The sequence below is a fragment of the Hemitrygon akajei genome, chromosome 5 (assembly GCF_048418815.1).
Source record: "Hemitrygon akajei chromosome 5, sHemAka1.3, whole genome shotgun sequence".
NCBI lineage: Eukaryota > Metazoa > Chordata > Chondrichthyes > Myliobatiformes > Dasyatidae > Hemitrygon > Hemitrygon akajei.
Genome location: NC_133128.1, coordinates 188,654,348 through 188,671,358, shown reverse-complemented (window position 1 = coordinate 188,671,358; position 17,011 = coordinate 188,654,348). Strand labels below are relative to the sequence as shown.

Genomic DNA, 17,011 nt, shown 5'->3' with positions numbered 1-17,011 from the left:
GTGCCTGTTGCTCTGGATTTCAGCATTTGCAGAATCATTTGTGTTTATAATGTACTAAGGTCAATTTCTCAAGGGAAAAAATCATATTAGCTCTCGGGATGCTATCTGTTAGAAATGTAATGTAACGTTTTATGAAAGGAAGTTACTCTTCCACCCCGCTTAATGTATGCTTTTAGTATTCTTGTGGTTTCTTAAGTGAATTTTAAGGTTTGTGAATTAGCACGGTTTCCACTGGAAATCACCACCGACTAAGGTTTGCTGATGTCAACCCCTAGGAGGAGTCAGTCAGTCAAATTTGCCAGCTTGCTCGGCTCCGTTACAGTCATTCAGATGTCGCCGGATGAGTTTTAGTTGAGATGGGTTTTCATCCTGGATTAAGTCTACACCGGAGCTGTTAAAACTCGCTGCTGAGCGCGGATTTGGCTTCTGAATGCAAACAAGCTGAAGATCGGCTGTTTTCCACGCGTGGATTTGTCTGCAAAGCGTTAAGTTCGTGGCGTTCGGAATCCGGCTCCTGAACTGATCAGAGATCATCATGGCAACGTGCACTTTGTTTTACCCCATCAGGAGAGTGATATTGTTCCTGCTGCTGCTCTTGAAGCCTGCGCACGCCGGATCCTACTCCCCGAACACGGAGCGGTCCCCGTTTACGGACTCCACCGAGCTACCAGTGAACCCAGTCCCTGAACCGGCTCAGAGCGCAGGCTGGGGGGAGGTGAGTGTTCCGGACGGGGACAGGAGGACGCGCAGCCCCGGGACCGACTCCCTTCTCACTTCGGGCTGGGTCTCTTCTGATCGGCACCAGTCACCTTCTCGACCCAATGGCGGTAAGTCAAGCGATCCGGACCACCCAGACCAACCTCAGCTGCTCTCTGCCCCTCCTCTGCGCACGCCCGGCCCATTTACTCTTTAAAACCGCAGGTAATGCAACCAAGATGCGCATGTTTCCTCGCAGATCAAAAAAAGTTTATTTTATTTCACCTCGAAAGAGATGTTCCTTTATTTGTATCTGTCCTGTGGGGATTTGTGTGTTGTTGCCGTTGTAGGGTAGGTCCGGCTAAGATTTGTGATAATTCAATGCTGCTCTGTCTAAAGAGAATCCTTGACAAAACGCTAAGAATGTTTATACCGAGAAAATTGCAATGTACGGGCAAAGTATGTCTCATCCATCGTCAGCACCCTGCTCATTCTGCATTCCGATAGTTTTTCTTTAGATCTGACACGTATGCAATGCGTCCCGTCTAAAGTTATTTTCATGCTGATAGAATATTGGTCTGAAAGAAGAAAAATATTCGCTACTATAATGGTAAAGGGTCTCTGTGCTCGATACGGATAACGCCACGAGATGTCCTGCCCCGACTTGCTTCCTCCTCATTCTGACGGTGCTTCAGAAAGTTTGTGATCTTTACTTGATGTTATAAGTAGATAACTTTTAATAAATTGCCACTTTAGGAGAAAAAAGTAACTCCAAAATTAACTATGGTTAAGATGTGGGGACTCAGGAGGTGGAGAATGCAGATAGAACAGAACATTACAGTACAGTACAGGAGGAGGCCTTTCGGCTCACTAATTAAACTAATTCCCTGTGCCTACGCTTATCCATATCCCTCCATTCTCTCCACATTCATGTGTCAGTCTTGGATCCTACTGACCCAGGGTTTTACACTTCCATTACTGCTGTAACCTACTGGAGCATTGTCAATCTAACTGTGAGGCACAGCTACTTGAGAAAAATACTGCAGTAACAATTCCTCACTCTGGCCTTTTACCTCTTCCCACCTGCCTGCTCCTTCTCCCTGAAGCCCCTCCTCCTTCCCTTCCTCCTATGGTCAACTCTGCTCTCCAAACAGATTCCTTCCTCTCCAGCCCTTTATCTTTCCCAGGACAGGGCTTCACTTGTCCCCTTCTAGCTATCCTCCTTCCCCTCCCTTCCCCCACACCTTTTTATTCTGGCGTCTTCCCCCTTTCCTTTCCAGTCCAGATGAAGCGTCTCGGCCCGAAACGTGGACTGCTCTTTCATTTCTATAGATGCTGCCTGGCCTGCTGAATTCCTACAGCTACCATGCTTCATACTTACTAACAGCCTCGAAACGTCTGCTATCCATGGTTACAGCTTGAAACATTTCTTCTTTGGTTGCATTTTTTAATTTCAAAAAGATTACAGAAAATATAAAATGACCCTAGAAATAATGTCTAAAATGTCAGGTTTTTGAGAAGGAAAATGGATCCCCTGGGTTTCCTGTCTCACCATGGAATCTCATGAATTTAATCAATGACTGAACCTCCAGAATCATTGGGGGTGGAGAATTCATCGTGCTCTGAGTGATGGCATTTCAGTGCTAACTGCTTGCATCTTATTTGAGACTTCCACCTTGAACCAGATGCCGTAGTCAGGAGAATCATTCTCAAATAATTTTATATGTTGCTGTCTTCTAGCTCTGAAGAGCCGTGCTCAGTCCCTCCTCATATGATAGGCCTGCCATCCCATGAACTAGTTTGGTGAATTTTCATGACCCTGTCTCTATGGCAAAGGGAAGAAGATTGAGACTGTCCAGGAACTGTGAATCAGGTGCTCTCTCACCAATGCTCAATATAATTGGAGCAATTCATTATCTTTTTCATACAGTATTGCAAGTGGGTTTGAATAGAAGAGCAGTAAAGGCCAAAACAGTACCATTTGAATACTGAGTTGTCTACTGCATGTATCTATTAACTTTCAGTGATTTGTGATCAAAGACACCCACCTCTGAACATCAACATTTTCCAGTCTTTCGCCTGTTAAAAAATACTTAATGATTAATGTCATTAATTTACACACCGTACTTGATTAACCTTGTTCTTGATTTCTCACAAATATCCTTTCATTCATTCATTCATTCAACTATTTATTTACTTATTTGTATATTTATTCATCCATGTATTTGTTTATTTATTTGTACCTCCGTTTATTGATTGATTGATCGATTGATTGAGATATAGTGTGGAAAGGGCCCTTCTGGCCTTCAAGCTGCTTTACCTAGCAATACCCTGATTTAACCCCGGCCTAATCACATGAGAATTTACAACGACCAATTAACCTACTAATCAGTATGTCTTTGGACTGTGGGAGGAAACTGAGGCACACACAGAAAACCCACGAAGGCACAGGGAGAACATACAACCTCCTCACAGGCAGCGGTGGGAATTGAACCCAGGTCAGTGGTACTGTAAAGCGTTGTGCTGACATCAGCCAACATGGTCCCGTCAGCCAAATAATTTGATCTATTTTGTGAATAGTTAGGGTTTTTACATTAATAATGTGATGCATGACTAAGCACCAGCTTGATAATCAGAGACGGGCTTATTTATTCCATTTCTAACCTTTAATCTGTCCTGGTATTTCATTCACCCCATGTCTCTAACCTCTTTCAGTAACTTTCTTCTGAAAATCAATATGCATTATATATACTAGATTCCCCCCCTCCATATCTACTCATTTGATATGTCATCAGAGAAGTTGAATAGATTAGAAAAATATTATTTTCCTTTTATAAGTCCACATTGACTCAGTCAATAATATTATTTTAATATCAGATTCAGAATCAGATCTATTATCACTGACATGTTGGAATGCATCTGACCTGCGGAGTTCCTCCGGCATTTTGGGTGTGTTGCTCTGGATTTCCAGTGTCTGCAGAATTCCTTGTGTTTATATCAGGAAATCTGTGCTTTTTGACGACAGTATAGTGCAAAGATGTAAAAATCTGTAATCAACAAAAATAAATAAATAATGCAAGGGAAAGGAACAATGAGGTGTAGAGTGGTGTGGTGGTTAGCGTGACACTATCACTGCTCGGGGTGTCGGAGTTTGGAGTTCAGTTCCGAAGCCGTCTGAAAGAAGTTTGTACATTTCCTGTGAGCATGTGGGTTTCTTCCAAATACTCCAACATCCTCCAACATTGTGAGGACATGCCTATTGGTAGGTTAATTGGTCATTGTAAATTGTCCTGTGATTAGGCTAGGATTAAATATAATGGGTTACTGGGCGGTGTGGCTCATTGGGCTAGAAGGGTTTGTTCCGCGTTGTATCACTATAATGAGGCAGCATTCATGGGTTCATAGACCATTCAGACAGCAGATAGTGAAGGGAAAGATGTTGTTCCTAAATTATTGACTGTGTGTCTTCAGGCTCCCTGATGATAGTAATGAGAAGAGGGCAGGTCCTGGATGGTGAGGTCCTTATTGATTATCTAGAGAAACTTGCTGGTCTTTGATGACATACTAATCTCCTCAAACACGCAACAAAATAGTGTGCATTCCTCATAATTGCATCAATCTGTTTGGCTCAGGTTAGATGCTCTGAGATGCTGACACCCAGGAACTTGAAGCTGCTCACCCTTTCCACCACATATTGGTGTGTGTTCTCCTGACTTCCTTTTCCTGAAGTCCACAATCAATTCCTTGGTCTTGCTGACATTGTTGCAGTGACACGGTTCAATTGGCCCAAGAGCCTTTCATTGCCAAGTGAAACTCTTCAACAACAGTGGTGTCATCAGCAAAATTATGCGTGCTGTTGGCGTTTGAGCTGTGCGTAGCTACACAGTCATGAGTGAAGAGAAGGTGGAGCAGTGGAATAACTATGCATGCATCTTTGAGGTGCATCTGTACTGATGGTCGGCGAGGAGGAGGGGTTATCACCGACCGGCACTGGCCATGCTCTCCTGATAGGAAACTCGAAGATCCATTTGCAGAGGGAGGTACACGGGGACAGGTTTTGAAGCTTGTTTATTATAAGAATTTGGTTATTAGTACTAAGTGAATGATCAAAGTTCAAATAAATATATTATCAAAGTACATATATGCCACCATACACAGCCCTGAGATTCATTTTCTTGCGGGCATTTACAAAGAAGCACGAAAGAATCAATGGAACACCGCAAGTAACAAGACAGACAAAACAACCAATGTGCAAAATACAACAAACTGTGCAAATACAAAAAGGGGAAGAATAAATAAATAAATAAGCAATAATTATTGAGAACGTGAGATGAAGAATCCTTGAAAGTGAGTCCATAGGTTGTGGGAACAGTTCAGTGTTGAGGTAAATGAAGTTGAGTGAAGTTGTCCCACTGGTTCAAGAGCCTGATGATTGAGGGGTAATAACTGTTCCTGAACCTGGTGGGTGTGAGTACTGATGAACTGGTGGTTAACACTGACTTGTGTTTGATAAATGTGTGCCTTGTGGTTATCTAGTGTTCCACAGCAGAGTAGGGAGCCATTCAGATTGCATCCCCACAGCCCTGTTGCTGTGGTAGGTGAATTGCATCGGTTCGGGTCCTTGCTCATTGCACCTCATTACACCTGTTCTGTACACTGTCAGGGCCTGGTGCCTCGAGACACTTCACCCTCTTGAGGATGTTTGGAAATTAGCTACTTCTGGTCAAGATGGCGCCAGTGAACAACGATTCCTCAGTGACATCTTCCAGATAGTCAATGATCTCACTTTTTCTTTTCTTTTTACTTGCTCCTTTTATCTTAACCAGTTTCAGAAACAGTTGGAGCCTGTGACTTAGAGTTTGGCATTTAATCCAGTGACCTAATGTTCTGCTTTCCCAAGAGAGGACCACAAGCACACGCTGTCCTGAATAGATAAGAGCCATGGTGCGGGATCATGATTGATTGCATTTCTCACTGATTGAAGTGTCGAGGAAGATTGAAATATCGAGGCGACTGCGGAGGGGGCCGGGTTGGCCGTTGCTCTACACAGGAGGCTGGGTCGGGCCAGAGATCACTCTTCATGGGAGGCTGCTTCTCAGAGAATGAAGGCCTCATGGAAGGATTGACTTCGAGCTGTTGCTCTCCTTGATGCTGACGGAGGATGTTTTCAAAATTTCGGGACATTTGTGATTATCGGTGTAGACTGTAGTTTACATCAGTCTCCTTCAGTTTTTGTGTGTTTTCTCTCATTGCTGACTGGTGGGTGGGAGATATGTTATTTTTTCTGGGTGAGGGAGGGATTGGGTGTTTGATGTTACTGTCGCAGTTTTTTTGTGTGGAAGGAGGTTGGGGGTTTGGGGTTTCATGTTTTAGCTGCGGTGTCCATATCTGGGGGTGGGCGATCTATTAGTTTTTGTGCAAAGTTACAGGTTTGTTAGGGGCTTGTGAGTGTTGTTTCTGTTTCTTTTTCATGTGGGAGGGCTGCCTCAATGACTTTGTATTTTATGGTTGTCTGGAGAAGACGAATCTCAGAGTTGCATTCTGCGTCCATACTTTGATAATAAAATAAACCTTTGAACCTTTACTGAAGCAGAGAACACAGGGTCACTGGAATCTGGGAGAAGTGCATAATACTTTTGAGCTCAACAGAGAGTGAAGTTTTACCGCCATGTATGATGTTTGGTTTCATCTTCTAGGAAGTGATGGAATGCAGACCTACCACAGCTGTTGTTCATCCAATTCTATCTCCAACTTCGCTGTTAGTTCTCTGTTTGCTCTCATGATATCCTTCCATGGGTCATACCTGGACTTCCTGTAGGATTTTTGATCATCATTCCTGAATTTCTCAGATTTAGCCCTAAGCAGAATGTGAATCTCCTGGTTCATCCAGGGCTTCTCATTTGGGAAGACTCATCCGTGCAGGTCTTGACAAAGTCAGTGATGGCCGTGGCATATTCATTTAGATTCAAAAATGAGTCTATGAATATGGGTGAAACCACCATTTCAAAGCTCCTCCAACCACCAGCCCTCCCAACTGTATCGTCATGGTCCTCATCACTGGTGTTGTGGCCCTCAGTCTCTTCCCATGCACCAGGAGCACAGATACAACCAGGTGATCCAACTTGCCACCGTGTGGGCGTGGGATGGCATGGTAAACGCTCTTGATGGCGGGTGTAACGGCGATAGTGTGTTATCTCTTCTGGTTCTTCAGAAGACATTTTGGTGATAGTTGGGCAGAAACATATTCAAGCTGGCCTGGTTGAAGTCCCAAATGACGATCAAGAAAGCATCAGGGTGAGCTGTCCCATGACTGTTGATCACTGTGCTCAGCCGGGGTGGAGGCCAGTTACTGGCAGAAATCAATATACATGCCATCAGCTTGGGGGCTATCCAAATGGAAAGTAAGCTGTTGCTCCTCCACCCTGAGTGTGGCCACAATCAGGATGGAGGGGTATATGTTCCCAGTTCATTACTTGCCCCAGTATTTACAAGATTTTCTGACTTCACGTCAGTTTTCTTGCATATGCATTGTGTATTATCCTGTTTTAGTTATTTATTGAGATACAACACTGAACAGGCCCTACCGCCACCTCAAGCCGTGCCACCCAGCAATCCATCGATTTAATCACGGGACAATGTACAGTGACCAATTAACTTACCAACTGGTACGTCTTTGGACTGTGGGAGGAAATCAGAGCACCCAGAGGAAACCCATGCAGTCAGGGGAAGAACGTATAAACTCCTTGCAGGTAGTGACGGGAATTGAATGGGAGTCACTGGTACTTTAAAGCGCTGTGCTAACCACTATGCTACCGTTCCATCCCCGAGAGTCATTGATCTGAAACATTTGTTCTCCATGTCTGTTACTTGCTCAGTACTTACAGCATTTTCTGGTCTTATTTCAGTTTTCCATCTTCTGCGGTGTGTGTTATTTTGTTCCTTTCCGTTAGTGGCCTGATTAATCAAATGAGTTAGAACCAGTGATAGGAAGCCTGCAAGAACTACACAAGTGAAATCTGACCCTGAGCATAATTAGCAAATATAACTGCAGTAATAAAATCAGAATGTTTTTTACTTGACCTCAGCAGTCAAGTTTCAGATAGTGCCGGAAATATCCTACAGAAGTTGAGAAAAGCAAGGAAGCAGAAGCTCCTTTAATATTGTACTGATAATAGTTGTTGAATTTCAGTTACAATAGTAAAGCAGTGACCACTCCCTTATGATGTTGCCTTTGGGAGCCAAAGGAAAATTATTCTTAAGGTCACTGAATGAAATGTTCAATGATGCAAAATCGAAACATTACTGAATCATCGGTAGTGAAGCAGAGAAACTCAAATGTAGTTACGTGTCTAGTCAGTAACATCTCATATTTATCCTGGTGGAAGATATTGAAAATATTTAATTTACTATTACTTAGAATTTTAAGCAGTGAAATGAGGTTCTATGGTATAGCTCTGTTACCAGCCACATGTATCTCCCAAGCCGTTTTTAAGCCATTCCTGTGTAGCTTTGGCTTTATGCTTGTAGTCATTGTCTTGCAGAAATACAAATCTTCTCCCAAGTCGCAGTTCTCTTACGGACTCCATCAGGTTTTCCTCCAGGATTTCCCTGTATTTTGCTGCATTCATTTTACCTTCTACCTTCACAAGTCTTCCTGGGCCTGCTGCAGTGAAGCATCCCCACAGCATGATACAGCCACCACCATGCTTCACAGTAGGGATGGTGTGTATTTGATGATGTGAAGTGTTCAGCTTACACCAAACACATCATTTAGCCTGATGGCCAAAAAAAAGTCTATTTTGGTTTCAACAGACCATAGAATCATCTTCCAGCTGATTTTGGAGTCTCCCACATGCCTTCTGGCAAACTCTAGCTGAGGTTTCATGTGAGTTTTTTTGCAACAGTGGCTTTCTCTTACTGGTGAAGCACCCAGGCAACAGTTGTATGTGCAGTCTCTCCCATTTCAGTTACTGAAGCTGGTAACTCCACCAGAGTTGTCATAGGTCTCTTAGTGGCCTCCCTCACTAGTCCCCTTCTTGCACGGTCACTCAGTTTTTGAGGATGGCCTGCTCTAGGCAGATTTACAACTGTGACCTATTCTTTCCATTTTCTGATAATTGACTTAGTTGTACTCCAGGGGATATTCAGTGACTTGGAAGTTTTCTTGTATTCATCTCCTGACTTGTGCTTTTCAATAACCTTTTTGTGGGAGGAGAGTAGGTCTGGTGGCAGAGGAGTGCCGGGGCAGGGGGTGGCGCAGGTACAGACAAACCCAGACCTGAGACACCAGGCAAGGTCACTTGATTCCAAACAATTAATTTATTGACCATTACAGATTGTCTCTCTGGTGCTTCCTGCACCATCTCCTGTCCCTTCCCCTTTTCCAAACCATGATTCCTCTCTCCCTGCCCCTTCCCACTCTCACTCTCAGTAGAGACCCATATCAGAACCAGGTTTGTCATCATTCACATATATCATGAAATTTGTTTTTGTGGCTGCAGTACAGTGCGATACATAAAATTGCTACAGTATTGTGCAAGTCTTAGGCACTCTAGCTCTATATATATGTGCCTAAGATTTTTGCGCAGTCGTTTATATGAATTTCTATAAATATACCTGTTATCTTCGTTGATCTAATATGTGAAAATGAAGAGTACTTCAGGTACTTCAGTTTTCATTTGATTCAAAATGTATTTTTTGAACTCCTTGTCATTTCAACAGGTCGTAGAAAAGTACAAAAAATAGCATTCTTTTGAGCATGTTCCAACAAATATTTTTCATTTTGTGCCATTATGCATCTTCTTGTAAAATTTTTTAAAATTACTCTTTAAATGTTTAAAAAATGTATGTCCCTGGGTGATGAACATTGAAGCTCTCAATGCAGGTTAAGTTCGGCACTTTGTTCAGGTGTTGTCTAACACGGATACATTAGTGAAGAGGAACAGCATTGTATTGGTGGCATTCTCACCTTGTCGTTAAGTACTTGTGGATTGAGGATTCACTCTAGAGCAAGGGTTCTCAACCTTGGGCCCACAGACCCCTTGCTTAATGCTATTGGCCATTGGCATAGAAAAGGTTGGGACCCCTGCTGTAGAGATTCAAAGACAGGAGGTGTTCAGAATACTCCTGGAGGAGTTGTTGATCTTCAGAGGATGTATTAAATTGAGACCCTATCTACCTCATCAGGTGATTAAGAACAAGGGGGCTCCCTCCACAGCCCTCAAGAGTGTATTTTGAATCTTTTGGATATTTGACGGTGTTTACCCTGTTAAATTGGCTGGCACGTCTTGCATTACAACAGCAACTACACTTCAAAAGAACCTAATTGGAAGTGAAGTCTTCTGGGACTGAGTTAAGTTCTGTATTTGTCACTGTAACTCTGCAGTTTTTATATATAGATCATTCACATGGCATGAAAGCAACAACTAGAAGAAGTAATTTGAACCTCTCACTATTAATGCAGACTTTTCTGTTTCAGGGTTTTTGGTTTCTGGTGCAGATTAAATAAACTTCAATTGACTTTCTATTCCTTCCTCTGGCTCATATTCAGGAACAAGTTTCTTGGTTAACAAATGTTTTCAAATTCATAACAATATAATTTTTCATGTATTACTTGTGTCTTCATGTTGTTACATCAGGCAAGAATTAAAAGCAATGAGTCCTGGATAACAATTTTACTTTATTATGGCTGATTGCAATCTTTGTGTGATTCTCTGTCTTTCACAGAGGATTAAACTTTGTGGAATCAGCTGAGAATCAGAATTATGTTTAATATCACCAGCATGCGTTGTGAAATTTGTTGCTTAGCAGCAGCAGTACAATATAATACATAATCCTAGAATTACAGTTAGTATATATAAATTAAATAATTAGTTTAGAAATAGAAATAAAAAATATATTGAGGTAGTGTTAATGGGTTAAAATGTCCATTCAGAAATCAGATGGCAGAGGGGAAGAAACTGTCCCTTAGTCATTGAGTGTGTGCCTTCAGCCTTCTATGCCCCCTTCCTGATGGTATCAATGAGAACAAGGTATGACTTGGTTGATGGGAGTCCTTAATGATGAACATGGCTTTTTGAAGCATTGCTCTTTGAAGCTGTTCTGGATATTATGGAGACTAGTGTTCATGATGGAACTGAATAAGTGTACAAGTCTCTGATGCTTATTTTGACCCTGTGCAGTAACACACGCGCACAACCCCCCCCCCCCCAACCCTTCATACCAGACAGTGATGCACCCAGTTAGAATGCTCCCCACAGTACATCTGCAGCAATTTGTGGATGTCTTTGGTGTCATACCAAACCTCCTTAAACTCCTAATGAAGTATAGCCTCCGTCATGCCTTCTTTGCAGTTGCATCACTATGTTGGGTTTACATTTTACCCGCGAGCATTGCACACAGCTTGGGTGATGCCAGGGGTTCCCAGAACTGGGTGCACAGACCTCTTGCTTAATGGTGTTGGTCCATGCCATGCTGTTTCCATTGTCACCCATCAGCATGGCTCGGATGAATGGATTGACATTACAGACAGATATCAATGGGCTGAAAGGAAGTAAAATCTCTTTTACAATTTTGAATACCATGCAATATCTTCCAAATTTCAGGCTGTTGAACAGTTCTACAGAATCTGTTTAATGCCTGTTTTCAGTACTACCATAATTATTGAACCTCTGAAGCTTAACATATCTCAGTTGGGATAATTAAGTAAATACTTTAAAATGCTATGTTGACATGGCCTCTCCACTTCAGATATTTTACATGGAAATTATATCTTTTTTATACAAATGTTCCAATGTTATTCCTAAAACCACATAGTCTTGATCTGTATTAAATATTTCAATAATCCATTAAATCCCAAAATATATTAATCCTTTAGGACAGAGGTTCCCAAAGCAGGGTCCACAGACTTCTTGCTTAATGGCATTGTTCCATGGCACAAAAATAACCCTGCTTTAGAATGTTGTTACGCTATAATTCATAATTTATTACAGAATACATTGGGTAGGTAATTTTAGGGTTGTTGTAGTCACTGGGTGGAGGGGTGGAGATAAGTCTCTACCAAAGGAGGTATAAGGCATTCCTTCCCTCCCCCCCCCCCCACTAGTCTGGAGGTCACCTTGGGCAAAGTGTAGCTCCTACTTAGCCCCCTATCAGGGTCATGTAAATCCACGGGTGCAGGTGGTGGATGGTCGTAGCATCAGCTGGTGCATATCGCAAGTCCTGGTTATTCAACCACTGACACCAGGCAGACAATCTCAGAAGAGTATTGGCAATGGGAAACCACCTCTGTTAAAAAATTTTCCAAGAACAACCGTGGTCATGGAAAGACCATGATCACCTACATCGTACAACATGACACATAACGATGACGATGATGATGATAGTCACTGGAGAGGCAATCCAGGACAAATTATCCAAATGCCTGAATTTAAATCCCCATCCCGATGATAGTGATGACAGAACGCACCATGGGATTGACTGTGGTGGTCAGCAATAACACTAATGATGGAATTTGGCACAGCAGCGATAGTGATAGGACAGTGCAGTGATGTCATGCAGTTCAGCAACGAATCTGGTGCAGGTATGCACAACTGTAATAATAATAATGCACCACAGCAGGATATTGGTGGTAGAATGATTCACAGCAATGATACGAATACTGGCAATATCATTCTGGCTTAACAGTATACCACATTGATGATAGAATATAACATATATTCTTGAGAAGGGATTATTGAATGAAACATATTTATAGTAATAATGACATCATTTACAGCTGCATTAATGATACTTACTGCTCATTACACTGCTGGCATTTAGGGCAGCGATGAAGGTCTTCCATCTTTGGTGGTGTGCAGGCTTTCCTTCACTGTGTCAGTAGCTTCCTCTCGGTTTTCGCTACTGTCAGTCATGCAAGTCCCAGGAGGAGACTCAGGAATACCGTTCTGCTCAGATGTAGAAGGATTCTTCATTGTTGCTTTACCAGTCAGGGTTGTTGGCCCTGAGCTGAACCCCCAAACCTGGAGGATTTGTGGACCACTCTTATTCTGACCTCTACCCTTTGACCTGTTTGGCATGGGTGGCCCTACCAAGAGCCAGAGTACCCATTGTTTGGACAATTTAAACACCGGGCTGGGTGAATTGAGAAGGCCAGGTGTCAGGACTGGAAGTGAGGGTCGAGTTGGTTCTTCTCGCCGCTCCACGATGTTTACTCCACTTCTCACGGCACTGAGGCTGAGGCTGTGGGCCTGTTCCGGTTACGCCAGGCTTCGTGTCTAGGGACTCACTTTCATTCTGAAAGCTGTTGCTTGCTTTTATTGTCTGCATGATTTGTGCCTTTTTTTCCTTTATCTGTGTTAGTCTTTTTTAATGTTTATTTTTCGGTGGTTGTAAGAAGACAAATCTCAATTTCTTACTATGGTAGGAAATGTACTTTGAACTTTGTTGAATAAAATATGTGCCACATTGAAAACAGTCATTATAGAATGTACTGCTGCAATAATATTAAAGTAAAATGTCCCAAAATAATGACTGAATGAGTGTAGCAAAGACAGAGCATAGTCAGCAAATACCACACTGTATATTGATGATGACAATAGCTGCAGAGTCATTGGGAAATAACCAGAACTAATGGAAGCTGCCTTAATTTTAATTATTTCAGGATGTTGGTGGATAAATTAATTTCAAAGTATTCAAAGCATTTTATCTTGTTTTGTAGTTCAGAGTTCAAGTTTAATTGTCATTCAGCCGTACTTGAATTCACATGAATACAGCCAAACGAAACAACATTACTCTGGGGCCAAGGTGGAAATGGCAGTACTAAAATAATTCGGAAAATGTGCAGCACGGGTGGTCAATAGTTGGGTTGAGTTGTTCTCTGATCTTGGCAATTCAGTTGCAAGCGTTTCCTCACCATATGAGGAGACATTATCAGTGCATATTCAATGTGAATTGTGGCCTCTTCTCTGACTGCTTGGCGTATCAATCAGCTGATTGTTCGTCATTATGGCAACTCAGTTGTGAAGCAGCGATCTCCTCCCAATTCACATTCAGAATTAAAATTGGATTGGCACAATAGCCTGGTGTTGACTAGTTAATCTAATATCACAGTGTGATGTTAATGCCTGTTCTACCCTCATACCTATGAAGTTTGGTTATGCCTGGTCTAAATGAAGGCAAATGAACCAACTCCAGAGGTATAATGACACTGACAGCTCTCAATCAAGTTAAACACTATGGGTTCCCAACCTGGTGCCCAAGGATCCCTTGCTTAATGGTATTGAGCCATGACATGAAAAAGATCAGGCCCCCCCTGAGCTAGTCTCATTCTTCAAATGAACAACGATGTGTCTACTCATAGCACTACTGTGTTGGCTGATACTTCGGGCAAGCTATTCTATGGGCACACTGTGTTCACTAAATTCACTTTGCTCTTGCTCTCAATTTCCTCTCCTTCCAAATTCTACCTCCAGGCTCCAGGAATACCTGGGTCTCTTGGTGCTGGAGATCTCCAGTAGTAAAGCTGAACTGAAATATCATAGTGGAACTGGGTAGATGGATTATATGTGTTACTGGCTGTCAGTAGGCAGACAGTTCTGCAGACTGCAAACTCCTGTGCAGGTCAGGTGATCTAGCACATAGTTTAGTGATAGCTTTAGAGAGGAAGTGTAGTGGAGTCTCCAGATCCTCGTGTATTTATCTGTACAATCAAAGAATAGGGTTTATTTGGAGGTGATCATGCTTGCTTGCACAGTACTGTGCAAAAATCTATGGCACACATAGATAGATAGATAAACTTTATAGTGAGTTTCTAGTGGTAGAGCAAAGGATGTTGGGAATGGAAAGAGTAAATTGTTGCAGGAGGGGTGTGGGACAGGTGGCAGAGAAGGAATGCCAGGGGAGAGGTCATTGTGAATGCAAACATACCCAACCCTGATGCACCATGAGAGGTCATTTGATTCCTAACAAATAGTTCATTGATCATTACAGAATTTCTTTCTGGTGCTTCCTGCTCCCTACCCTCTCCCTTCCTCTTTTCCCAACCAAGATTTCCCTCTCCCTGCCCCCTCTTCCCACTCTCAGTCCACAATAGAGACCCATATCAGAATTAGGTTTATCATCACTCACACATGTCATGAAATTTTTTTTGTGTGGCAGCAGTGCAGTACAAAATATAAAATTACTACAGTACTGTATATGCCCACTGGCAGTCAGTTTATAGGTTTAATTCACACTTTAAGATGAGCTGGGACATTGGCCTTGAAGATTTTATGAGTTGACAACCCTTCGGCTATCAGTAGTCCAGTCGATTTATTGGGCTGGACAGAAATGGACCACTTGAGATTTCATGATAAATGGGAACATGATGAAATAAGCTGATCTATATTAAATACTTTAATTTATGATATTATAAGAAATGCAATAAAAGGAAAATGAATCACCAGATCACAATCTGATGATGTAGATGAATAAATTTGTCAATTCAGTAATAAATTACCAGCTCATGGGACATAGAAGCAGATTAAGTGGTAATTCCTCAGATTTCCTCGTCCAGGGAAGCAATGGAGAAAGATGTCTGAATCAGAATCAGGTTTAATATTACTGATGTACATCATGAAATTTGCTATGTGGCAGCAGTACATTGCAATACATAATAAAAACTAAATTACAGTAAGAAGTATATAAAAAAGGTAAATAAGTAGCACAACAAGAGAAATCTAATGGCAGAGCGGAAGAAACTGTTCCTGAAACACTGAGTGTGTGTCTTTAGGCTCCTGTACCTTCATCCTGATGGCAGCAATGACAGGCGGGCATGTCCTGGGTGACGGGGGCCCTTAATGATGGATGCCACTTTTTTCAGTCATCGCTCCTTGAAGATGTCCTGGATGCTGGGGAGGCTTGTGTCCATGATGGAGCTGAGTAAGTTTACAAATTTCTGCACTCTGCAGAATCCTGTGCAGTGCCCCGTCCCCAAAACCAGACGGTGATGCAGCCAGCCAGAATGCTCTCCATGGTACACCTGTAGAAATTTGCAAGTGCGTTGGGTGACATGCCAAATCTCCTCAAGCTCCTAATGAAATATAGCCATGGTCATGCCTCCTTTATAGCTGCATCGATATGTTGAGCCCAGGATAGATACTCAGGGATGTTGACCCCCGGGAACTTGAAATTGCTCACTCTTTCCACCTCTGATCCCTTGATGAGTACTGTTGTGTGTTCCCTCGTCTTATCCTTTCTGAAGTCCACAATCAATTCTTTGGTCTTACTGATGTCAAGTGCAAGGTTGTTGCTGCAACACCATTCAACTAGCTGGTATACCTTGCCAACTTTTGTTGCAGAATCTCACCATCTGAGATTCTGCAACGGTAGTTGTGACATCAGCAAATCTATAGCTGGCACTTGAGCTATGCCTAGCAACACAGTCATGGGTATATAGAGAGTAGAGCAGTGGGCTGGGCACACACCCCTGAGGTGTGCCAGTGTTGATATCAGCGAGGTGGAGACGTCATTTCCAATCCACACAGATTGTGATCTTCCTTTTCAGAAGTCAAGATTCTGGTTGCAGAGGGAGGTACGGAGGCCCAGGTTTTGGAGCTTTGTGATCAGAACTGTAGGATGATTGTGTTAAATGCTGTGCTGTAGTCAATAAACAGCAGCCTCTGTTTGTATTGTCTAGGTGATCTAAGCCCACATGAAGAGCCAATGAGATCACATCTGCCGTAGACCTGTTGTGACAATGGACAAATTGTAGTGGGTCCAGGCCCTTACTTAGGCAGGAGTTAATTCTAGCCATGACCAACCTCTCAAAGCACTTCATCACAGTAAATATATTGCAACAAAGTAAAAGAACGGGATGCCAAGGTTAGGATGAAAAAAAATTTAAAATCATGGATGGCTTATAAATATTTTTAAAAGATCATAAAATGCAGTGGGCCTACGTGTAAGATGGAGGCCAATGTGGTAAATGTAGTTAATAAACCTTGAGTTTAGAAAGAATGAGGCAATATAACCATTGGAGCTGAGGAGGACACTAGAGTAATTTCTACAAAGTGCAGGCTAGGGGCATGATGGATACTTTCCAACTGACTGGTGGATGAATGCAGTTTCAATAACTCAAGAAGTTTGATACCATCCAGTGTCTACCACCTGAGACAGTCACCACTTCTACCACTGGTGCACTATAGTCAAAAAGTGTGCCATTTACAAGATTAAACTAGTTCAACAGCACTTCTGAAATCATAACCTATACCATCAAATAAGACAAGAGGAGGAGCTATGTAGTTTCAAGTTTTTGGCGGATGAATGTTACTGAGGA

At 42.4% G+C, this 17,011-nt stretch overlaps 1 protein-coding gene across 2 annotated transcripts in view; it reads left to right on the top strand.

Moving 5' to 3' along the window:
• The first annotated feature begins 331 nt into the window (after positions 1-331).
• heg1 (heart development protein with EGF-like domains 1) overlaps positions 332-17,011 on the top strand; it is a 105,742-nt gene continuing 89,062 nt past the window's right edge. For both annotated transcript variants that reach the window (XM_073047532.1, XM_073047531.1), the window contains exon 1: positions 332-827. In XM_073047532.1, coding sequence (XP_072903633.1) covers positions 536-827 — 292 coding nt within the window. In that variant the 5' untranslated portion in view covers positions 332-535. The remainder of the gene's footprint in view (positions 828-17,011) is intronic.